This window comes from Rana temporaria, chromosome 6 (assembly GCF_905171775.1).
Source record: "Rana temporaria chromosome 6, aRanTem1.1, whole genome shotgun sequence".
NCBI lineage: Eukaryota > Metazoa > Chordata > Amphibia > Anura > Ranidae > Rana > Rana temporaria.
The window spans coordinates 222,056,379-222,082,683 of record NC_053494.1 but is presented as its reverse complement, the minus strand read 5'-3'; the positions used below and the strand labels follow the sequence as shown (position 1 = coordinate 222,082,683).

Sequence of the window (26,305 nt, the reverse complement as noted above, 5' to 3'; positions counted from 1 at the left end):
TACATCCCGATACAATCCGATACATCCCGATACATCCCGATACAACCCGATACAATCCGATACAATCCGATACATCCCGATACAATCCGATACATCCCGATACAACCGATACAACCCGATACAACCCGATACATCCCGATACAACCCGATACAACCCGATACATCCCGATACATCCGATACAACCCGATACATCCCGATACAACCCGATACATCCCGATACATTCCGATACAATCCGATACAACCCGATACAATCCGATACATCCCGATACATCCCGATACAACCCGATACATCCCCGATACACCCCGATACAACCCGATACATCCCGATACAACCCGATACAACCTGATACATCCCGATACAACCCGATACATCCCGACACATCCCGACACAACCCCACACAACCCGATACATCCCGATACAACCCGATACATCCCGATACAACCCGATACAACCCGATACATCCCGATACAATCCGATACATCCCGATACATCCCGATACAACCCGATACAACCCGATACAACCCGATACATCCCGATACAACCCGATACAACCCGATACATCCCGATACATCCCGATACATCCGATACAACCCGATACATCCCGATACAACCCGATACATCCCGACACAACCCCACACATCCCGATACATCCCGATACAACCCGATACATCCCGACACAACCCCACACAACCCGATACATCCCGATACAACCCGATACATCCCGATACAATCCCGATACATCCCGATACATCCCGACACATCCCGATACAACCCGATACATCTCGATACACCCCGATACAACCCGATACAATCCAATACATCCCGATACAATGCCGATACATCCTGATACATCCCGATACATCCCGATACATCCCGATACAACCCGACACAACCCGACACAACCCGACACATCCCGATACATCCCGACACAACCCGACACATCCCGACACAACCCAATACAACCCGATACATCCCGATACAACCCGATACAACCCGATACATCCCGATACAATCCGATACAACCCGATACAACCCGATACATCCCGATACATCCCGATACATCCCGATACAACCCGATACAACCCGATACATCCCGATACATCCCGATACAACCCGATACAACCCGATACATCCCGATACATCCCGATACAACCCGATACAACCCGATACATCCCGATACATCCCGATACATCCCGATACAACCCGATACAACCCGATACATCCCGATACATCCCGATACAACCCGATACAACCCGACACATCCCGATACAACCCGATACATCCCGATACAACCCGATACATCCCGATACAACCCGATACATCCCGATACAACCCGATACATCCCGATACATCCCGATACAACCCGACACAACCCGATACATCCCGATACATCCCGATACAATCCGATACATCCCGATACATCCCGATACAACCCGATACAATCCGATACAATCCGATACATCCCGATACAATCCGATACATCCCGATACAACCGATACAACCCGATACATCCCGATACATCCCGATACAACCCGATACAACCCGATACATCCCGATACATCCCGATACAACCCGATACAACCCGATACAACCCGATACATCCCGATATATCCCGATACATCCCGATACAACACGATATAACCTGAACAATCTGATACAATCTGACCTCTCCAGTAGATTATTCCGATTATCTCCATCCCCCGACATCCCAGTGAGCTCTGCGAGGTGTTAATGGTTCAGGGGGGGGCGGGGTCACAATGTTGGGGACATTTTAGGGGTGACATTTGTTCACCATCACCTTCCCCCGACCGTCCCCCAGTGTAATGCACAATGTATACAGCTTCATACATGAGAGGGGGGAGAGGGACGTCTGACACTGAAGGGGAATTTGGGTTCAATGGAAGGGGGAGGAGCTATGGGTATAAAAACACAATAATGGGCGGAGCCATAAACTTACGATTGGAGCAGTTGAATCCTCCCATTCCGAAGGGACATCTAGAAAATAAGAGGCAGAAGAATCGTCATCAGTTTTATTTTATTATTATTATTAATCATTTGTTCCGTTCCCTTCGTTTGGATACGGAATTCGTCACTAACAGACAAATTTGAAAGGAAATTCCAATACCGATCATTAAATAGTTAGTAATAGTTAAAGCGGTGGTTCCCCTAAAAATAAAGTTTTGACATTGCATGTGCTATAATAATTACAGTTAGAATCGGCTGGTTATATGTAAAAAATACCTCCGTACGTAGCGCTTGCTATATTCGTTCCCACCGCCACTTCCGGGTACGATGCTGGCGGTGGGCGTTCCTAATTGATGGACAGGCATCTGACCGACGCATCCATCGCGTCACGAGATGCCGAAAGAAGCCGAACGTCGGTGCGCATGCGCCGTATAGAGCCGCACCGACGTTCGGCTTCTTTCAGCATCTCGTGACGCGATGGATGCGTCGGTCGGATGCCTGTCCATCAATTAGGAACGCCCACCGCCTGCATCGTACCCGGAAGTGGCGGTGGGAACGAATATAGCAAACGCTACGTACGGAGGTATTATTTACATATAACCAGCCGATTCTAATTGTAATTATTATAGCAAATGCAATGTCAAAACTTTATTTTTAGGGGAACCACCCCTTTAAGTTATTATTTCGGATTCTCGAATTTTCAAATTTTTCGAATTTAACCGCTTCCCGCCCGGTCAATAGTCAATTGACGTCCAGGAAGTGGTTCTGAAATCCTGACTGGACGTCTATTGACGTCCTGCAGGATTTCATGGCGCGCGCGCCCGTGGGGGCGTGCAGCGCGGCGATCGGTGATGGGGGTTGTCAGTCTGACTCCCTGCATCTCCGATCTCGGTAAAGATCCAATCACGGCTGATCACGATGTAAACAGGAAGAGCTCTTCCTCACTCGCGTCTGTCAGAGGAGAGTAGAGGAGAGCCGATCGGCGGCACTCCTGACAGGGGGGGTTCGCGCTGATTGTTTATCAGCCCCCCCTCGGATCCCCACACTGGACCACAAGGGAAGGGCAAAAAAAAAAAAGGGCAAAAAGATGCCAATCAGTGCCCACAAATGGCCACTAACTGGCAACATGGATCCATCAGTGCCACCCCACAGTGTCCATCAGTGCCACCCAACAGTGCCCATCCATGCCCAGTGCCCACCTATCAGTGCCCATCTGTGCCACCCATAAGTACCCATCAGTGCCACCCATAAGTGCCGCCCATGAGTGCCAATCTGTGTCGCCTATGAGTGCCCAGTGCCGCCTATGAGTGCCCATCAGTGCCGCCCATGAGTGCCCATCAGTGCCGCCTATGAGTGCCCATCAGTGCCGCATACCAGCGCCGCCAATCAGTGCCCATCAGTGCCACCCATGAGTACCGCCCATGGGTACCCATCTGTGCCGCCTATGAGTGCCCAGTGCCGCCTATGAGTGCCCATCAGTGCCGCCCATGAGTGCCCATCAGTGCCGCCCATGAGTGCCCATTAGTGCCGCCCATGAATGCCCATCAGTGCCGCATACCAGCGCTGCCAATCAGTGCCCATCAGTGCCACCTCATCGGTACCCATCAGTACTATCTCATCGATGTCCTTCAGTGCCATCCCATCAGTGCCGCCATATCAGTGCCCGTAATTGAAAGAGAAAACGTACTTATTTACAAAAAAATTAACAGAAAAAAATAAAAACGCATTTTTTTTTTCAAAATTTTCGGTCTTTTTGTAGTTGTTGCGCAAAAAAAAAAAATCGCAGAGGTGATCAAATACCACCAAAAGAAAGCTCTATTTGTGGGGAAAAAAGGACGCCAATTTTGTTAGGGTACAGTGTAGCATAACCGCGCAATTGCCATTCAAATTGCGACAGCGCTGAAAGCTGAAAATTGGCCTGGGCAGGAAGGGGCGTAAGTGCCCCCCCGGTATGGAAGTGGTTATGTTTTTTTTTTCAAATTTAAGAATTTTTTTGAATAATCAGAGAAGATTGTCAAGCGGGAATTGGGTATTTCGGATATTTCCGAATGAACTGATGATCCAAACCCCACCCCACGGAAGACGTAGCCCCGCCCCTTCCTCACCTCGCACAGACTCCATCCTGAAGTTGATAGCCGTCGTCACAAGCTGCGGAGGAAATGACAGCGTTACTCGGCTGACCGTTCAGTTTTAGGGGGATGCTGGTGGAGAAGGCCCGCCGGGTGACGGATTTGATGGGCGGAGTTCCTGACTCCCCATCAGGGACACTCCCATTCCTTTCACCATATGGATCATTGAGCTCCTCCCTCGAGGGGATCAGTAGGAGGGAGTGAAAAGTTCTGTGGGGGAGGGACTTTCTGCTCAGAATGATACTGAGGGGGGCCGGGACAAGGTGTTGGCAGCTGTCCTGGGCACTATGGTATCATGTGGGGGGGGCACTGCGAGGAGATTGAGGAGGGAGGGGTTTGTATTGGGAGGAGGAATTTGGGAGACGGGGGGGGGGGGGGGGGTCATTGGGGGTGTTAGTGCTAGGAGGGGGATGGGGGGATATTTGTTCTAGGAGGGGGGATTTGGAGTGGGGGGGGGGAGAATGTGTACCCAGGGGAGAAGTTTGAGTGGTAGAGTATTTGTGCTAGGAGGGATGATTATTTCTGGATGGGGGATTTGTCCTGGGGGGGGGGGGGGGGATTTGTTCTGGTAGGGATGATTGGGGGGTGTTAGTGCTAGGAGGGGGATGGGGGGTATTTGTGCTAGGAGGGGGGATTTGGAGTAGGGGGGGGGAGAGAGTGTACCCAGGGGAGAAGTTTGAGAGGTAGAGGATTTGTATTGGGAGGAGGAATTTGGGAGATGGGGGGGGGTCATTGGGGGTGTTAGTGCTAGGAGGGGGATGGGGGGGGTATTTGTGCTAGGAGGGGGAATTGGAGTGTTGGGGGGGGGGAGAATGTGTACCCAGGGGAGAAGTTTGAGAGGTAGAGTATTTGTGGCTAGGAGGGGTGATTATTTCTGGATAGGGGATTTGTCCTAAGGGGGGATTTGTTCTGGTAGGTATGATTGGGGGGTGTTAGTGCTAGGAGGGGGATGAGGGGGGATTTGTGCTAGGAGGGGGGATTGGGAGTAGGGGGGGAGAGAGTGTGTACCCGGAGGGGAAATTTGAGAGGTAGAGGATTTGTATTGGGAGGAGGAATTTGGAAAACGGGGGGATGATTGGGGGGTGTTAGTGCTAGAAGTGGAATGGGGGGGGGATATTTGTGCTAGGAGGGGGGATTTGGAGTGGGGGGGGGAATGTGTACCCAGGGGAGAAGTTTGAGAGGTGGAGTATTTGTGCTAGGAGGGGGGATTTTTTTCTGGTGGGGGGATTTGTCCTGGGGGGGGGGGGTTGGGGGATGGAGGGGGCAGAGATATGTGCTGGGAGGGGAGATTTCAGCAGGTGGGGAATTTGGAGTGGGAGAAGGGGGATTTATGCTTTGGGGGTGACCTCCCCCTGATACATATACTGAGTGATGTCATGAGGCCCCATGCACACGAGACGCAGATGCAAACTCATCTAAACACACGTTTCTCAAACGCAAAAAACGGCGTTTAAAACGCCCGTTTTGCCGAAAATTTTGCTGCGTTTTATCGCGTTTTCGTTTATAAGCTTTTAGTTAAGAAACATCATAAGACCCTCCCTAAGCTCAAAAAACAGTATTATTTACCATTTCAGCCATTTTGTGAGACCCGAGTGAGTAGAAGCTGAGAGAGCCGCAGTGTATTTAGCGTGTCACTTGGCCACATCACCTGCCACAAGTTGCGGATTGTTCACTTGCCACGTCACCTGTTCACATCACCTGGCACGTCACCTGTCCACAAGTTGTGGATTGTCCATTGGCCACGTCACCTGCCACAAGTTGTGGACATTGGGCCAGATTCAAGAAGCAATTGCGCCTGTGTAACCATAGGTTACACAGCGCAATTGCTTACTTGCTCCGGCGTAGCGAATGCTCCTGATTCAGGAACCTTGTTACGCCGACTGCAGCCTAAAATCTGCGTGGCATAAGGCTCTTATGCCACGCAGATTTTAGGCTGCATTCTTGCGATGGCCGCTAGGGGGCGCTCCCATTGTGATCAGTGTATAGTATGCAAATTGCATACTACCACTGATTCACAACGTTGCTGGACGCCATTCACGTTCACTTTGAAGCAAATGACGTCCTTGCGACGTCATTTGCCGCAATGCACGTCGGGAAAGTTTCCCGACGGAGCACGCGCTCTACGCTCGGCGTGGGAGCGCGCCTAATTTAAATGATTCCCGCCCCCGGCGGGATCATTTACTTGCGCACGCTTACGCCGGGCAATTTTGCCGGCGCGCCCTCGCAATTTACAGAGCTACTGCTCCGTGAATCGAGGGCAGCGCAAAATATTTGCGGGGGCGCAGGGCAAAATCGTTGCCCTGTGCCTCCGCAAATAAAGCGCAAATGTACCTGAATCTGTGCCAATGCAATGCAAGCAATTACAGTTTTTTTTATGTTTTTTTTATGTTTTTTCATCATTTGCCATCATTTTTGAGATTTCTAGTGTAAAAAAATAGGTCACCTTTAAAAACGCCTATAAACGAAATCGCGGCAAAACGCAGGTACCGCGTTATGCAGCGGTTTGCCGCGTTTTGGGTCTGAAACGCGAAAACGTTTGCGTCTGAACCCATTTTTTTGCTTCTGAAAAAACGAGCATAAAAGCAACTACCGAAAAACGCAGAAAAATGTGACTGTGCGCATGGACACATAGGAGAACATTGAATGTGTTCAGGGGCAGGTGAAAAAGCGTCCAAATGCCTCTGAACGCGTGTTTACCGGCGTTTACCAGCGTCTCATGTGCATGGCGCCGAACAGCGGAGGAATAATGTTACTTTGTATCTCCTGTCTGATCAATGTTTATAAACAATGTTACTTTGTATCTCTATCTCCCGTCTGATCAATGTTTATAAACAATGTTACTTTGTATCTCTCTCCCGTCTGATCAATGTTTATAAACAATGTTACTTTGTATCTCTCTATCTCCCGTCTGATCAATGTTTATAAACAATGTTACTTTGTATCTCTATCTCCCGTCTGATCAATGTTTATAAACAATGTTACTTTGTATCTCTCTATCTCCCGTCTGATCAATGTTTATAAACAATGTTACTTTGTATCTCTCTATCTCCTGTCTGATCAATGTTTATAAACAATGTTACTTTGTATCTCTCTATCTCCCGTCTGATCAATGTTTATAAACAATGTTACTTTGTATCTCTCTATCTCCCGTCGGATCAATGTTTATAAACAATGTTACTTTGTATCTCTCTATCTCCCGTCTGATCAATGTTTATAAACAATGTTACTTTGTATCTCTCTATCTCCTGTCTGATCAATGTTTATAAACAATGTTACTTTGTATCTCTCTATCTCCCGTCTGATCAATGTTTATAAACAATGTTACTTTGTATCTCTCTATCTCCCGTCGGATCGATGTTTATAAACAATGTTATTTTTTATCTCTCTATCTCCCGTCGGATCGATGTTTATAAACAATGTTACTTTGTATCTCTCTATCTCCCGTCTGATCAATGTTTATAAACAATGTTACTTTGTATCTCTCTATCTCCTGTCTGATCAATGTTTATAAACAATGTTACTTTGTATCTCTCTATCTCCCGTCGGATCGATGTTTATAAACAATGTTATTTTTTATCTCTCTATCTCCCGTCGGATCGATGTTTATAAACAATGTTATTTTTTATCTCTCTCTCTCCCGTCGGATCGATGTTTATAAACAATGTTACTTTGTATCTATCTCCCGTCGGATCGATGTTTATAAACAATGTCACTTTGTATCTCTCGGTTGGCCTCTCACCTCGGCAGGATCGGTCCGTCGCGCTGTATTTGAAGTATCCCGCCTTACACTGGCACTGGGCGATGCCGGCCGGGTCACCGCACTCCGCCGTCTCGTTGTCACATCCCGGATTCTTCCATTTACACAAACTGACAGCTGAGAGCAGACAGAGGAAGACATTAGAGTGTAAGCTCCTCTGTACAGAGACTGATGTGACTGTGGGGGGGGGGAGGGTGGGGACATTAGAGTGTAAGCTCTTCTGTACAGAGACTGATGTGACTGTGGGGGGGAGGGGACATTAGAGTGTAAGCTCCTCTGTACAGAGACTGATGTGACTGTGGGGGGTGGGGACATTAGAGTGTAAGCTCCTCTGTACAGAGACTGATGTGACTGTGGGGGGGAGGGGACATTAGAGTGTAAGCTCCTCTGTACAGAGACTGATGTGACTGTGGGGGGGAGGGGACATTAGAGTGTAAGCTCCTCTGTACAGAGACTGATGTGACTGTGGGGGGGAGGGGACATTAGAGTGTAAGCTCCTCTGTACAGAGACTGATGTGATGTGGGGGGGGGGGGGACATTAGAGTGTAAGCTCCTCTGTACAGAGACTGATGTGATGTGGGGGGGGGGGGGGACATTAGAGTGTAAGCTCCTCTGTACAGAGACTGTGACTGTGGGGGGGAGGGGACATTAGAGTGTAAGCTCCTCTGTACAGAGACTGATGTGATGTGGGGGGGAGGGGACATTAGAGTGTAAGCTCCTCTGTACAGAGACTGATGTGATGTGGGGGGAGGGGGGGGACATTAGAGTGTAAGCTCCTCTGTACAGAGACTGATGTGATGTGGGGGGGAGGGGACATTAGAGTGTAAGCTCCTCTGTACAGAGACTGATGTGACTGTGGGGGGAGGGGGCATTAGAGTGTAAGCTCCTCTGTACAGAGACTGATGTGAATGTGGGGGAGGGGACATTAGAGTGTAAGCTTTTCTGTACAGAGACTGATGTGATGTGGGGGGAGAGGACATTAGAGTGTAAGCTCCTCTGTCTAGCACTGAGTTCTTAGTAGATAACATTACCTATGTAGTAGAGTTCGGGGTGGAGTATGAGCTGGCACGCGGGCGCGCGGTCGGGGGCGGACTGGCACCCCTTCTTGTAGCGCTGGATGTTGCGTCTCAGGTCATACAGGGTGACGTTGGAGGAGAGGAGGAAGATATTCCGGACGGACAGCTCGATGCGATTGCCTAAACTGAACAGCGACACAGAACGTTCGTCAGAAATGGTCAGACTCCTCCCACACAAGGCGGAGCCAACGCTGCGAATCTCACCTGCTGTTGGTGACGGACGATTGATAATATCCACCAATCAGAGAGAAGGAAGAATTCAGCTGCAGGAAGAGAGAGAGAGACGAGTTTAGTGTCAGAAGAAGAACTCCGCCTGGAGCCGTCAGATAAAGGGGATCCCCGACTTTTACCAAATTACAACCCCGAGAAAGGAGAACTGATTGTAAATAATGAGAAGTGAATATTGGGGATCTATTATTATTGTTATCTGCAGACTTGACACTGACCATGGTGCCCTTAGAGTCCCAGTGGGGCCCTCAGGTGTCAATGGTATCACTAGTTGGGCCCTCAGGTGTCAATGGTATCTCCAGTGGGGCACTCAGGTGTCAATGGTATCTCCAGTGGGGCCCTCAGGTGTCAATGGTATCTCCAGTGGGGCCCTCAGGTGTCAATGGTATCACTAGTTGGGCCCTCAGGTGTCAATGGCATCTCCAGTGGGGCCCTCAGGTGTCAATGGCATCTCCAGTGGGGCCCTCAGGTGTCAATGGTATCTCCAGTGGGGCCCTCAGGTGTCAATGGTATCTCCAGTGGGGCCCTCAGGTGTCCATGGTATCTCCAGTGGGGCCCTCAGGTGTCAATGGCATCTCCAGTGGGGCCCTCAGGTGTCAATGGTATCTCCAGTGGGGCCCTCAGGTATCAATGGTATCTCCAGTGGGGCCCTCAGGTGTCAATGGTATCTCCAGTGGGGCCCTCAGGTATCAATGGTATCTCGAGTGGGGCCCTCAGGTGTCAATGGTATCTCCAGTTGGGCCCTTAGGTGTCAATGGTATCACTAGTTGGGCCCTCAGGTGTCCATGGTATCTCCAGTGGGGCTACCAGGTGTCAACAGTGTTTCCAGTGGGGCCCTCAGGTGTCCATGGTGTCTCTAGCTGGACCTTCTACATGTTCATTGTATCTCTAGCTGGGCCTTCTGCAAGTCCATGGTGTCTCCAGTGGGGCCCCCAAGGTGTCCACAGCGTTTTCAGTGGGACCCTCAGTTGTACATGGTATCTCAAGTTGGGCCTTCCAACAGTCCATAGTGTCTGCAGTGGGGACCTCCATATGTCCATAGTACTTTTAGTTGGGCCCTCCAGGTGTCCACGATGTCTGCATTGGGGCCCTCTAGATGTCCATAGTACCTCTAGTGGGGTCCTCTAGGTATCCACATTATTTCCAGTCTTGGCCTCCAGGTATCCATGGTGGTCTCTTTAGTTGCACCCTCTCCTCTAGGTGCCCATGGGTTTATAGTGAGGTCCTCTGGGTGTCCATCATGACTCCAGTGGGGCCCTTAAGGTCTATAGTGACTTTGATCTGCAGGGGGTGGCTGCCGATGTAGAGGTACCATGTTTTAGTATTGAAGTTCATGTGTTCGAAATAATCCTCAGCTGAAGGTTTGTAGACTGGGCTCTGCTGAGGTTAGTCAGTGAAATTATGTTGTGGGGTCCTCTGGGGTCCTATGTGGGGCCCTCTGGAGTCCTGTGTCAGGCCCTCTGGAGTTCTATGTGGGGCCCTCTGGATGTGTCAGGCCCTCTGGAGTCCTGTGTGGGGTCCTCTGGAGTCCTGTGTCGGGCCCTTTGGAGTCCTGTGTGGGGTCCTCTGGAGTCCTGTGTGGGGTCCTCTGGAGTCCTGTGTGGGGTCCTCTGGAGTCCTGTGTGGGGATCCTCTGGAGTCCTGTGTGGGGCCCTTTGGGGTTCTATGTGGGGCCCTCTGGATGTGTCAGGCCCTCTGGAGTTCTGTGTCGGGCCCTCTGGAGTTCTGTGTCGGGCCCTCTGGAGTCCTGTGTGGGGTCCTCAGGAGTCCTGTGTGGGGATCCTCTGGAGTCCTATGTGGGGCCCTCTGGATGTGTCAGGCCCTGTGGAGTTCTGTGTGGGACCCTCTGGAGTTCTATGTGGGGCCCTCTGGATGTGTCAGGCCCTCTGGAGTCCTGTGTGGGGCCCTTTGGAGTCCTGTGTGGGGCCCTTTGGAGTCCTGTGTGGGGCCCTCTGGATGTGTCAGGCCCTGTGGAGTTCTGTGTGGGACCCTCTGGAGTTCTATGTGGGGCCCTCTGGATGTGTCAGGCCCTCTGGAGTCCTGTGTGGGGCCCTTTGGAGTCCTGTGTGGGGCCCTTTGGAGTCCTGTGTGGGGCCCTCTGGAGTCCTGTGTGGGGCCCTTTGGAGTCCTGTGTCGGGCCCTCTGGAGTCCTGTGTGGGGCCCTCCAGGTGACCATGGTGCATTGGTGTGTGTGGCCCTCTAGAGTCCTTCATCTACAACAAGACACCATGGGCACCTGGACAGCCTCCAGAACCTGATTATCTGCAGTAGAGGAAAGTCAGGTCACCGGTCTGGCTGTATTGTCTGGCAGGTGTGTGTAAATCTCAGGACTGGCTGAACAGAACTATAGCAGCTCCCATATATGTCTATGTGTCTGGGGGTCGCTCTACTCACGATCTGGACGATCTCCTCTTCGATCTCCTGTAATTTGGTGTATTTCCTGTCGGATCCGTTCAGCAAACTTCTCGGGATTTCGATGTGGCCGAGAAACGTCCTCACTGAAAAGATAAAACAACCGGTGAGAACGCAGTCCGGTCCGTCCAATCGTCTGTCAGGGCAAATAGGAGAAGAGTGAGGGGGGGAGGGGGAGCTTCTACCCATCGTGGTCACAGAGAAGTGAGACTCCTCCCTCTATCTGGGAACATACAGAGGAACCAATCACATTTCCCGATATCTCACCCTGAACGCAGGCGGCGCCATTCTCCAGGATGTACCCCAACGGACAGCGGCAGGCGAAGGACCCCCGAAGGTTCAGGCATGTGGCCATCGCTGGACACGGTCTGGAGAGACATTCGTCTACATCTGAGAGACACGAGAAGAAGGTGAGATCAAGAGAATCATATCCTGGAGGAGGCAAAAGTTAGTGAACCCCTCACTATCACACCTGTGTCAGCTGGTCGGACATCCCATTCCAGAACCATTCCCAGACAATTCCAGAACCATTCCAAAACCATTCCAGAACCATTCCCAGACAATTCCAGAGACAATTCCAGAACCATTCCAGAACCATTCCCAGACAATTCCAGAACCATTCCAAAACCATTCCAGAACCATTCCCAGACAATTCCAGAGACAATTCCAGAACCATTCCAGAACCATTCCAGAACCATTCCAGTACCACTCTAGGACTATTCCTAGAACATTCCCAGCACATTCCAGAACCATTCCCAGACAATTCCAGAACCATTCCAGAACTATTCCAGGACTATTCCTAGAACATTCTAGAACAACTCCAGGACCATTTCAGAACCATTCCAGAACCATTCCAGTACCAAGACTATTCCCAGACCATTCCAGAATTATCAGACCATTCCAGACCCATTCCAGGAACATTCACAGACCATTCAAGAACCATTCCCAGACCATTCCAGACTTATTCCCAGACCTTTCCAGAATCATTATTAGACCATTCCAGAACCATTCCAGGAACATTCACAGACCATTCAAAAACCATTCCCAGACCTTTACAGGAACATTATTAGACCATTCCAGACTTATTCCCAGGTCATTCCAGAAACAATCCCAGACAATTCCAGGACCATTCCAGAACCACCCCAGACCATTCCAAAACCAATCCAGGACCATTCCAGGACCACCCCAGACCATTCCCAGCACATTCACAGACCATTCGAGAACCATTCCCAGAACATTCCAGGACCATTCCAGACTTATTCCCAGACGATTCCAGGACCACCCCCAGACCATTCCAGGAACATTCACAGACCATTCGAGAACTATTCCAGGACCATTCCCAGACCATACCAGACTTATTCCCAGACCTTTTCAGAACCATTTCCAGACAATTCCAGGATCACCCCCAGACCATTCCAGAACCATTCCAGAACCATTCCCAGATGATTCCAGGACCATTCCCAGACTTTTCCAGAAGCATTCCCAGACCATTCCAGGGCCATTCCAGAACCAGGACTATTCCCAGACCATTCCCAGCACATTCCAGAATTATCAGACCATTCCAGGAACATTCACAGACCATTCGAAAACCATTCCCAGACCTTTCCAGAACCATTCCCAGATCATTCCAGAAACAATCCCAGACAATTCCAGGACCATTCCAGAACCCCCCCCCCCCCCCAGACCATTCCCAGCACATTCCAGGAAAATTCACAGACCATTCCAGAACCATTCCCAGATCATTCCAGAACCACCCCAGACCCATTCCAGGACCACCCCAAACCATTCCCAGCACATTCACAGACCATTCGAGAACCATTCCCAGAACATTCCAGGACCATTCCAGACTTATTCCCAGACGATTCCAGGACCACCCCCAGACCATTCCAGGAACATTCACAGACCAATTCGAGAACCATTCCAAGACCATACCCAGACCACACCAGACTTATTCCCAGACCTTTCCAGAACCATTTCCAGACAATTCCAGGACCACCCCCAGACCATTCCAGGAACATTCACAGACCAATTAGAGAACCATTCCAAGACCATACCCAGACCATACCAGACTTATTCCCAGACCTTTCCAGAACCATTTCCAGACCATTCCAGAACCATTCCCAGACCATTCCAGAACCATTCCCAGATCATTCCAGGACCATTCCCAGACTTTTCCAGAAGCATTCCCAGACCATTCCAGGACAATTCCCAGACAATTCCAGACCATTCCAGAACCATGGGCCATTAACCAGTTCTGATCTAGAGCAATTCTTTTCATGTTTTCCTCCTAGAACTGTAAGACTGAAGTCCTGTCTGAGGGTAACTTACCTCTTTCACAGTGTTGCCCCTGCCAGGCTGCGGGACACTCACATCTGTAGTCTCTCCGGTGCCCTCCTCGCTGTACGCAGCTCCCGCCGTTGTGGCACGGGTTGGGGGAACAGACGCTGACTATGGAAACGGGAAAACTGTTAAGAAGACATTTATGTGAAGTTCCGTTGTGTATATAAAACATACAGAGATATTCAGTGCCGTACCTGGTGCTGGCAGAGTGGGGATGGGCGGTGCGGCTGGAGTTGGAGGACCGGCTGCCGTGGTGGTGGAATACTTGGCAGTGACTACAGCGGGTTGTGCTGTGGTCTGTGCCGGCGCCTTCTTCTCCTTATTACTGGTAGTGGTCTCCACTTTCGGCATTTCGGTCTTTGTGTCCATGCTGGTTGTTCTGACGGAGGTCACCTCCTTGTTGGGGTCACCAGTGGTCAACGCTGGTCTCGTGGTCTTGGGAATATCTTGGGGCGGCAGCGGCGGCCCTTGTGTGGTAAAACTAGGTGATGGGATCGGTAGATTTACGGAAGTGGTCAATGGAATTGGACTGGTTGGCTGAGCGGAAGGTTCGGTTACATGTGTCGTTGCGATGGTTGGAGGTCCTCTGTCTTCAAGAGAAGTAACTGGTGATGTCTGAGTCTCCACAATGGACCTCAAGGTCGTTCCTAAGTCTACGAAGGCCGTCGTGGTCTCACCGAGGAACCTCTGACCAGATTCTGTGGTGTGGGACTCTCTAGGGCTGGTCGTGGAAATGTTATAGGCCCCGGAGGTTTGGTCAGTCCTAGGCGGTGGTAAAGAAGTCCTAGTTGGTGGTAAAGAAGTCCTATAGGAGGCGCTAGTTCCTATCACATCGTCGGTGGAGGACGTTGTTGGTAAAGATGGCGGTGCGGAAGGTGAAGATGACAACGATGGAAGTTCAGGAGTCGTTAGAAGGGTGGTCTGTGGGGAAGAAGACTTTGTGGAGGTGAATGTTGACGAAGCTTCGGGGGGGAAGGTGAAGAAGGTGGAGAATGACGAAGAGACCAATGTGGAAGGTCGAGGAGAAGAAAAAGAAGCGTCAGATGAAGATTGGTTGAAACTGTCTTCAGAAAAAGAAGATGGCGGCTGGCTGGAGGAGGAAGCTGGGAAGGTGGACAATGAAGAGTTGGTCGAAGTCGGGGAAGACGGCACAAAGGTGGACTCACTAGCCGGAAAATCGGTGCCTTGGACGTGGCTTGTTGTGTTCGGAGCAGTAACGGGAATGCTAGTGAACGGGGCTGAAGATTCTGAGGCCTGGTGAGATGTGGGGGATGGGTAAGTAGTGATCACATAAGAAGGGGTCTGCAGAGGGTAGGTGGTGGAGGCCGAAAGCTCCGATTCTGTTTTATGAATCCCCGAGGTCTCAGTGGAATTTTCGAAATCCCGCGTCACGGTGACAGAGCCTTGCGTTGTGTTCCCAGAATCCTTCGCCTCGGTAACAGACACTTGCGTCATCCCACCAGAATATGTTTTATTCCTAGAATCCTCAGTGACGGGTCCGGTCCCCTCGGTGTTTGTGGGTCCCGTGTCCAGGTCGGTGGTGGAAGTGGTGGGATTCTCGGTGATGTCGGACACGTTGGTGTTATTCGTCACAGATAAGGGGGTCTGGTCTCCTCCTTCGGGGAAAGTGGTGGAGATGTAGGTGGTGTCCATGTGTGGGGTCCGCTTACTGATGTGCCTCCGAGTCACCGACTTCTGAGTGATGCCGGAAGCTGAAATAAAAGACAAAAATCATTTAAATATCATTCTGTGACCCCCCAGGAGCAATCAAATCATCCTAAACCTGTCAGGAACCGGATCACCTGCAGGTGGCGCTGTGTGTGGTTCCTGGACTAGAAGATTATCATTTTTGTCCACCAGCATTTGGCAGATCCCAGCAATTGGCCTTCACCTGATGCTGGCTGCTGGGAAGGTATTTAGTCCCACCTCTACATTTACCTCTTATTTCAGTGTTGTGCCTGCTAGCCAGATACAGGCTAAGTCCTGCCTGATCCTGCACCCCATACCCTGCTAAGACAACTGGATCACCTGCTGGTGGTGCTGTCTGTGGTTCCTGGAAGAGAAGGTTGTCGTTTTTGATGTCCACCAGCAGATCCCAGCAATTGGCCTTCACCTGATGCTGTCTGCTGGGAAGGTATTTAGCCCCACCTCTACATCCACCTCTTATTTCAGTGTTTTGCCTACTAGTCAGATATAGGTTTGCCTAGGTCCTGCCTGATCCTGTACCTTGAACCCTTCCGCCTCATATCTGCCCCCCTTGTTCCTGATCCCAGTCCTGGATTCCCCTTACTAACCGTTCCTTGCATCCCCAGTTACACCTTGTTGATTTGCACTCCCCTTTCTTTTGTATATCAGAGTCTGGTTTCAGTTTCCTGAGTGCAGCTACACAGATCTGGTCATCCCTGCTCCCAGGTGCCTGCACTCGCCATCCCATTCCTGCTCCCGGATGCCTGCACTCACCATCCCATCCCTGCTCCCGGATGCCTGCACTTGCAATCACATCCCTGCTCCCAGATGCCTGCACATGCCATCCATCCCTGCTCCTAGGTGCCTGCACTTTCTATCCCATCCCTGCTCCTAGGTGCCTGCACTCGTCACCCTATCCCTGTTATCCCATCCCAGAAGTGCGCATGGGATGGGGTTCTGGGAGTACTACCGATGCCCTCTCAGAACTGGACTACCATGCTGTAGTCATCATTCAGGTATAGAGCGATTGGCAAGGGGTTATCCGGAAACCTGCAATTACCATCCCATCCCTGCTCCCGAATGCCTGAACTCGCCATTCCATCCTTTCTCCTGGATGCCTGCACTCGCCATCCCATCCCTGCTCCTAGGTGCCTGCCCTTGCCATCTCATCTTTGCTCCCGGATGCCTGCACTCGCCATCCCATCCCTGTTATCCTATCCCTGAGACACGCCCTCTTCGAACTAGATGACCATGCTGTAGTCATCATTCAGCTATAGAGCGATTGGCAAGTGGTTACCCGGATGCCTGCATTCGCCATCCCACCCTTGCTCCCGGATTCCTGGACTCGCCATCCCATCCTTGAACCTTGAACCCATTTGCGGTCCCCCAGGGAACCCCCGGTATCTTTATAGGGTCATATTTTCCTCTAGTAAAGGAGAAGGGTGGACACCTAGAAGGCTGTATCTATGGCAGAGACACAACACTCTCTGGCGGCGGTGGGTGACAAATGGCGGGGGTGGGTGACGAATCGCAGGGGTGGGTGACGAATCGCGGCGGTGGGTGACGAATCTCGGGGGTGGGTGACGAATCGCAGCAGTGGATGATGAATGGCGGGGGTGGGTGACGAATCGCGGGGGTGGGTGACGAATCTCGGGGGTGGGTGACGAATGGCGGCGGTGGGTGACGAATGGCGGCTGTGGGTGACGAATGGTGGCGGTGGGTGACGAATCGCGGGGGTCGGTGACGAATCGCGGGGGTGGGTGACGAATGGCGGCGGTGGGTGATGAATGGCGGCGGTGGGTGACGAATCGCGGGGGTGGGTGACGAATGGCGGCGCTGGGTGACGAATCGCGGGGGCGGAGGACTTTTCTCAGAGACGTAGAATGACACTTCTCAGACTATTTTTGGTTACCAAAACAGAGAGAATGTTTGGCGGGAATATCAGCAGCGCCCTGCGGTTTCCTCCGCACCGGTCGGGGTCAGCTGACCACCAGCCCAGCACCATCCCGCGGCTGCGAGGATTGTTTTGGAGCCGAGGCTGCGGACGTGAGGGTTCTGGGTGGGGGGGAGTTTGGCGTCCAGAGGAATGTGTGCTGACAAAGGCGGAGGTCGGTATCTGGAGTGCCCAGAGCTTACAGGGAGCCGACGTTTCCTTCCTAGCGACAGATCCCCTCCCCCCCCCCCCAACGCCAGGAACACCGGCCCTATCACCCGCCGCCCATTGTCTAGACAGTCCGAGTAAACTTCCTACCGAGAGATTACACAGAGAGCGGGGGATGTGCGGGACGTGACAGGTCCTCTTCCCTCCCCCCCATCATACAATCTACCAAATATAAATCTACAACTTCCTCATCTCTGTCCTCAGGTACAAGGATTGGGGTTCAGGTGAGAAGTGTGAAGAGGGTGGATATTTCTATATAGTTACATCAGTAAACACCGCTACTACACCAATACTACCCTGTTACTACACCACTACTACACCAATACTACCCTGTTACTACACTGCTACTTCACCACTACTACACCAATACTACCCTGTTACTACACTGCTACTACACCAATACTACCCTGTTACTACACCACTACTACACCAATACTACCCTGTTACTACACTGCTACTACACCAATACTACCCTGTTACTACACCAATACTACCCTGTTACTACACTGCTACTTCACCAATACTACACCAATACTACCCTGTTACTACACTGCTACTACACCAATACTACCCTGTTACTACACCACTACTACACCAATACTACCCTGTTACTACACTGCTACTTCACCACTACTACACCAATACTACCCTGTTACTACACTGCTACTACACCAATACTACCCTGTTACTACACTGCTACTACACCAATACTACCCTGTTACTACACTGCTACTACACCAATACTACCCTGTTACTACTCCTCTATTACACCACTACTAATCCTCTAGTACCCCACTACTGCAAGAAATACTACACCGCTACTAAACCACTACTACTCCTCTATTACACTGCTACTACTCCAATACTACACTGCTACTAAACCACTACTACTCCTCTATTACACCACTACTACACCAATACTTTACCACTACTACTTCTCTACTACACCAATACTACTACACCGCTACTACTCCTCTATTACACCACTACTAATCCTCTAGTACCCCACTACTGCAACAATACTACACCGCTACTAAACCACTACTACTCCTTTATTACACCACTACTACACCAATACTTTACCAATACTACCCCACTACTTCCCCACTACTACACAGCTACTACTCCTCTATTACACCACTACTACACCAATACTTTATCTATACTACCCCAATACTACAGGTATTAGGAGGTTAGGTTGCATTAGATTAGAAGCTTAGGGCCAGATTCACAGCGGAGATACCACTGAGTTTCTCCTGATACGCCGTTGTATCTCTGTTTCTATCTATGCGGCTGATTCATAGAATCATAGAATGAGTTACGCATAGATATCCATAAGATCCGACAGGTGTAATTGTTTTACACTGTCGGATCTTAGGATGCAGTACCGCGGCCGCCACTGGGGGGAGTTTGCGTCGTAAACCAGCGTTGGGTATGCAAATTAGGAGTTACGGCGATCCACGACGGTTTTTCGCGTTCGCTACGTCGCCGCTAGTCTAGTTTCCCGTCGCAAATTTAGTCGTCGTTTTTGGTGCCTTAACTTTAGTCAGCAAACGTATGTGCTGTGTAAAGTATGGCCGTCGTTCCCGCGTCGAAATTTTAAAATTTTTTCTTCAGTTATTTGTTATACAAACTGTACACTCAATACACAACATTGTAGATACAAAGTGTCATTTCTTCAGTGTTGTCACATGAAAATATACAAGAAATGTATCTGAGGGGTGTACTTACTTTTGTCAGACACTGTATATATATATACACACAGGACATATATACAGTAGTGGACATTTGGGGTGGGGGTGGGGAATCTGTATCGGTGTCTCTCTCGTAGGACAGCGAGGGGTTAATCCTCCCCGCTGTCGCCCTCTATTAATACTCCGGATTCCGCTCTGGTTGGGTGTTACCAGGAAATACCACAAAACTGTCTGAGCTCCGCCTGTGATAAGCCGCCAACAATGGAGCTGTCAGATAATACAGCGCCCCCCGCAGGGAGCCCCGCTCAGAAAACCCCCTTATTATTCTTATCATTATTATACTAATTACCATTATTTGTATCTTATTATTATCACTAAGATTGTACTTATTACCATAACTGTTGTTATTATCATTATTAATATAATCATTATTATAATATAATAATAAGACTAATAACAACAATAATGGCAGAAAGTGTAATAATTATATTATTAATAATAATAATGATTATATTAAAAATTATATTACCATTGTCATTCTTTCTATTATTAGTAGTATTATACTGATTATACTTATTACCATTATTATTATTATTATTATTATTATTATTATTAATAATATAATAACTATTATACATAAAAACATTGTTATTATTGCTGTTGTTATTAATACTATTATTATTACCATTAATATTACTAGTATTATACTTACTATACTTATTATCAATATTATTGTTGTTGTTATTGTTAATATCATCATCATTATCATCAATAATATTATTATTATTATAATTATTACATTTATTGGCATTGTTGTTGTTCTTGTTTTTGGTCTTATTATTATTATTACTATTGTTATTCTTACTATTATTAGTAGCATTAATAATACTAGTATTATACTTATTACCATTATATATATTATCATCATTATTATTATTATTATTAATATTATAATTATTATACTTTTTGCCATTATTATTGTTATTACTATTATTATTTTTGTTATTAATATTACTAATATTATACTTACTATACTTATTACCAATATTTTTGTTGTTGTTATTATTAATATCATCATCATTATCGTGACCAATATTATTATTATTTTTATTATTAATAATAATATAATTATTTCACGTATTGTCATCATTGTTGTTGTTGTTATTAGTCTTATTATTATTACTAATGTTATTCTCACTATTATTAGTAGTAGTATTAATATTACTAGTATTATACTTATTACCATTATTGTTGATCCCATTATTATTACTAATATTTTACATTTTATACTTATTGCTATCATTATTATTATTATTATTACTATTGTTATTCTTACTATTATTAGTAGCATTAATATTACTAGTATTATACTTATTACCATTATTGTTATTATTAATATTATAATTATTATAATTTTTGCCATTATTATTGTTATTATTATTGTTAATAATATTACTAATATTATACTTACTATACTTATTACCAATATTATTGTTGTTGTTATTATTATTAATATCATCGTCATTATCGTGATCAATATTATTATTATTATTATTATTATTATTATTATTAATTATAATAATAATAGAATAATTTCACTTATTGCTATAATTGTTGTTGTTATTAATCTTATTATTATTACTAATGTTATTCTTACTATTATTAGTTGTAGTATTAATATTACTAGTATTATACTTATTACCATTATTGTTAATCCCATTATTATTACTAATATTATACATTTTATACTTATTGCTATTATTATTACTATTGTTATTCTTACTATTATTAGTAGCATTAATATTACTAGTATTATACTTATTACCATTATTGTTATTATTAATATTACAATTATTCAAATTTTTGCCATTATTATTGTTGTTATTATTCTTATTGTTATTAATATTACTAATATTATACTTACTATACGTATTACCAATATTTTTGTTGTTGTTATTATTAATATCATCATCATTATCGTGACCAACATTATTATTATAATTATTATTATTAATTATAATAATAATAATAATAATAATAATAATAATAATAATATAATTATTACACTTATTGCCATCATTGTTGTTATTAGTCTTATTATTATTATTATTATTATTATTACTAATGTTATTCTTACTATTATTAGTAGCATTAATATTACTAGTATTATACTTATTACCATTATTGTTGTTATTATTATTATTATTATTATTATTATTATTATTTTTATTATTATAATTATAATACTTTTTGCCATTATTATTGTTACTTTTATTGTTATTAATATTACTAATATTATACTTACTATACGTATTACCAATATTATTGTGGTTGTTGTTGTTGTTATTATTCTTAAAATCATCATCATTATCGTTATCAATATTATTATTATTATTATTATTATTAATAATAATAATAATAATAATAATAATAATAATAATAATAAAAATATAATTATTTCACTTATTGCCATCGTTGTTGTTGTTGTTATAAGTCTTATTATTATTACTAATGTTATTCTTACTATTATTATTAATATTACTAGTATTATACTTATTACCATTATTGTTGATCCCATTATTATTACTAATATTATACATTTTATACTTATTGCTATTATTATTATTATTATTATTATTACTATTATTACTTATGATATAGAAAATAAGACCTCTCTGCACATGGCCCGTCTTGCTCAGCATGACGTACAATCAGAAATCACAGGTCAGCTCGCCCAGTAACAGGAATCTGCACTCTGATTGGCTGCCCTCCCTTTGCGGATCGCGCTGTCACAATGCATACAGGTGATGGCAGTACTGACTCGGCTTTGGGGGTGCCGCTTCCAGGGCTGTCACCCCCAATCCCTCCTTCACCACCTAGTGGGTCGCTGGAACCAGCAGGCAGATCCAGAGTTGGGACTTCACTGGCCGCATGATTGTTCCCTGAAACTGGCAAAGGAAGCTCTGATGTCAGAGACAGCCAGCAAGCTGTGAGCATTGGCAGCCTGATTATTTCTGCCATGATGGGTTCCCTTTAAAGCTGATCTAAACCAAAATCTTTTTTTTTTTGGGGGGGGGGGGGTTGGGGGAAGGTTAGGAACCCCCAGATTTTTGCCCCATTTTTAGGACCATTCATAGTAAAGGACCCCCCCCCCCCCTCTTTATACCAGAACAGGTGTCCCCATTGGAAGATTCCCCCTCTGTTCTTGTTCTGGTGACAACTGTAATATTTTGGATTTCTCATCACTTCCTGTCTCGGTGACACCGGGAGAAACAGAGAGAATCTTCCTAGCGGGGACACAGACAGCAATAAAGACCTGGCAGGGGTTCTAATCCTTTCCTATAAAAGTTTTGTCTTTGGATACACTTTGATTGGTCGGTCCTCCTGCCCCCCCTCATCCCTCCCCGTGTGTCCCTCTGATGGGATCTCCTCCCAATGTGGGGATCCGGGGGACTCTCAGGAGAGAGGAGACAATAGAGGAGGCTCGGATGTTGTTATTGATAACATGAAAACCTCTCTGTTGGCTTTATATATAAGTCATGGATCGTTTGTAGGGATGAGCAGAGATCATTATGATGTCATCAGTGACAGAGAAGAACCCTCTCCCCTCCCCCTCTGATCTGTGTGGGATCGGGATACGCTGCTAATCAGTGAAACCAAAAAACAGGAAGTTTATCCGCAGGAGGAAGTCGGGGAATTCACAGGAAGATTTATTGTTACTATTTGTGGACTGAGGACGGGAGGAACATTGGATGGGAATCGGGTCCCCAAAGCTGATCATGTATCTGAGTGATGTCATCACCTGCATGGATGATCTCACTGTGTGTACCTGAGTGATGTCATCATCTGCATGGATGATCTCACTGTGTGTACCTGAGTGATGTCATCATCTGCATGGATGATCTCACTGTGTGTACCTGAGTGATGTCATCACCTGCATGGATGATCTCACTGTGTGTACCTGAGTGATGTCACAGTGTATCAGGATGATGTCACATTGTCGCATTGGATGGCACAGTGGCAGTATTGGAAGGCACAGTGGCAGCTTAGGATGGCACAGTGGCAGCATTGGGAGCACTTGATGGCACAGTGGCAGCATTGGATGGCACAGTGGCAGCATTGGGAGCATTGGATGGCACAGTGTAGCATTGAGAACATCGGATGGCACAGTGGCAGCATTGGATGGCACAGTGGCAGTATTGGATGGCACAGTGGCAGCATTGGGAGCATTGGATGGCACAGTGTAGCATTGAGAACATCGGATGGCACAGTGGCAGCATTGGATGGCACAGTGGCAGTATTGGAAGGCACAGTGGGAGCATTGGATGGCACAGTGGCAGCATTGGGAGCATTTGATGGCACAGTGGCAGCATTGGAAGGCACAGTGGGAGCATTTAATGGCACAGTGGCAGCATTGAGAACATCGGATGGCACAGTGGCAGCATTGGATGGCACAGTGGCAGTATTGGAAGGCACAGTGGGAGCATTGGATGGCACAGTGGCAGCATTGGGAGCATTGGATGGCACAGTGGCAGCATTGGAAGGCACAGTGGGAGCATTTAATGGCACAGTGGCAGCATTGAGAACATTGGATGGCACAGTGGCAGCATTGGATGGCACAGTGGCAGCATTGGAAGCATTTGATGAAACAGTGGCAACATTGGATGGCACAATGGCAGCTTAGGATGACACAGTGTAAGCAATGGGAGCATTGAATGCACAGAGGCAGCATTGGATGGCACAGTGGCAGCATTTGGAGCATTTGATGCACAGTGGCAGCATTGGATGGTACAGTGGCAGTATTGGATGGCACAGTGGCAGCATTTGGAGCATTTGATGCACAGTGGCAGCATTGGATGGCACAGTGGCAGCATTGGAAGGCACAATGGGAGCATTGGATGGCACAGTGGCAGTATTGGAAGGCACAGTGGCAGCTTAGGATGGCACAGTGGCAGCATTGGGAGCATTTGATGGCACAGTGGCAGCATTGGATGGCAAAGTGGGAGCATTTGATGGCACAGTGGCAGCATTGGGAGCATTGTATGGCACAGTGGCAGCATTGGATGGCAAAATGGGAGCATTCGATGGCACAGTGGCAGCATTGAGAGCATTGGATGGCACAGTGGCAGCATTGGATGGCACAGTGGCAGCATTGGGAGCATTGGATGGCACAGTGGCAGCATTGAATGGCACAGTGGGAGCATTTGATGGCACAGTGGCAGCATTGGGAGCATTGGATGGCACAGTGGCAGCATTGAATGGCACAGTGGGAGCATTTGATGGCACAGTGGCAGCATTGAGAGCATTGGATGGCACAGTGGCAGCATTGGATGGCACAGTGGCAGCATTGGGAGCATTGGATGGCACAGTGGCAGCATTGAATGGCACAGTGGGAGCATTTGATGGCACAGTGGCAGCTTAGGATGGCACAGTGACAGCATTGGATGGCACAGTGGCAGATTTGCATGGCACAGTGGCAGCATTTGGAGCATTTGATGCACAGAGGCAGCATTGGAAGGCACAGTGAGGCTGTATTCAATGTTTTTTTTTTTTTTTTTGCGCCCCCCAAAAATGTTGAGCACTGGTCAGCCGTGTCTTCATGGAGCTGGCATAGGAGTTGGGGGGTTGGGGGGGCAGTCATGATGGTACAGAGAAGGATCTTCCTCGTGTTTCTCTATTGGCTCTCTGGTTACGTTGTGATCACTGGAGCTCTGTGTGGGGAGATGTTAGACCCGTGTGACTGTGGCCCCCAGAGATTGGCCCCTCATTGCAGCGGTAAGTGAGACTCCTCAGCACAATGGCTGCACTCAGACCCGGTGATTCCATTACACCGTCCTGTCACCGATCCCTCAGAGGACACCATTGTCACACACTTTGTCCCCCACCTGCCTTTCCCATCACACAATCCGCAGGATGACAAAGACCCCCTTGTTCTGCCGGGACATCCCGAGACACCCCCCCCCCCCCCCGGCCCCCCATGCTGAGAGGACACGGTGTATTTTATTGGGATTTTATGTGAGAGACACAAAGTGTCACATGATTGTGAAGTGGAAGGAAAATGATACAAATAAATCTGTGAAAAGTGTGTGGGGGGGGGGGCATTTGTATGACGCCCCCTTTACTCTGATAACTAAAATCTAGAGGAACCAATCGCCTTCAGAAGTCACCTAATTAGTAAATAGAGACCCACCTGTGTGTCATGTAATCTCAGTATAAATACAGCTGTTCTGCGAAGCCCTCGGAGGTTTGTTAGAGAACCTCGGTGAACAAACAGCATCATGAAGGCCCGAGGAACACACCAGACAGGTCAGGGATAAAGTTGTGGAGAAGTATAAAGCCGGGTTAGGTTATAAAAAAATCTCCCAAGCTTTGAAGATCTCACGGAGCTTCTGTTCAATCCATCATCGGAAAATGGAAAGAGTATGGCACAACCGCAAACCTACCGAGACATGGCCGTCCACCTAAACTGACCGGGCCAGGCAAGGAGAGCGTTCATCAGAGAAGCAGCCAAGAGGCCCCATGGTAACTCTGGAGGAGCTGCACAGGAGCTGCACAGCTCAGGGGGGAGAATCTGTCCACAGGACAACTATTAGTGGTCTCTCCACAAATCTGCCCTTTATGGAAGAGTGACAAGAAGAAAGACATTGGAGAAAGAAAGACAGAAGAAGTCCTGTTTGTAGTTTGTGAGAAGCCATGTGGGGGAGGGGACACAGCAAACATGTGGGGGAGGGGACACAGCAAACGTGTGGGGGAGGGGACACAGCAAACATGTGGGGGAGGGGACACAGCAAACATGTGGGGGAGGGGACACAGCAAACATGTGGGGGAGGGGACACAGCAAACATGTGGAAGAA

The 26,305-nt window shown here is 47.5% G+C and overlaps 1 protein-coding gene across 3 annotated transcripts in view; it reads right to left on the bottom strand.

Moving 5' to 3' along the window:
* The window catches only part of HEG1 (heart development protein with EGF like domains 1), a 63,857-nt gene that overhangs the window by 14,899 nt on the left and 22,653 nt on the right, over positions 1 to 26,305 (bottom strand). For all 3 annotated transcript variants that reach the window (XM_040358327.1, XM_040358328.1, XM_040358329.1), the window contains 9 exons: positions 14,105 to 15,622; positions 13,899 to 14,018; positions 11,838 to 11,960; positions 11,553 to 11,656; positions 9,135 to 9,193; positions 8,886 to 9,055; positions 7,837 to 7,971; positions 4,074 to 4,116; positions 1,961 to 1,998 (listed from right to left, as the gene is read on the bottom strand). In XM_040358327.1, the coding sequence (XP_040214261.1) occupies positions 1,961 to 1,998; positions 4,074 to 4,116; positions 7,837 to 7,971; positions 8,886 to 9,055; positions 9,135 to 9,193; positions 11,553 to 11,656; positions 11,838 to 11,960; positions 13,899 to 14,018; positions 14,105 to 15,622 (2,310 nt within the window). The remainder of the gene's footprint in view (positions 1 to 1,960; positions 1,999 to 4,073; positions 4,117 to 7,836; positions 7,972 to 8,885; positions 9,056 to 9,134; positions 9,194 to 11,552; positions 11,657 to 11,837; positions 11,961 to 13,898; positions 14,019 to 14,104; positions 15,623 to 26,305) is intronic.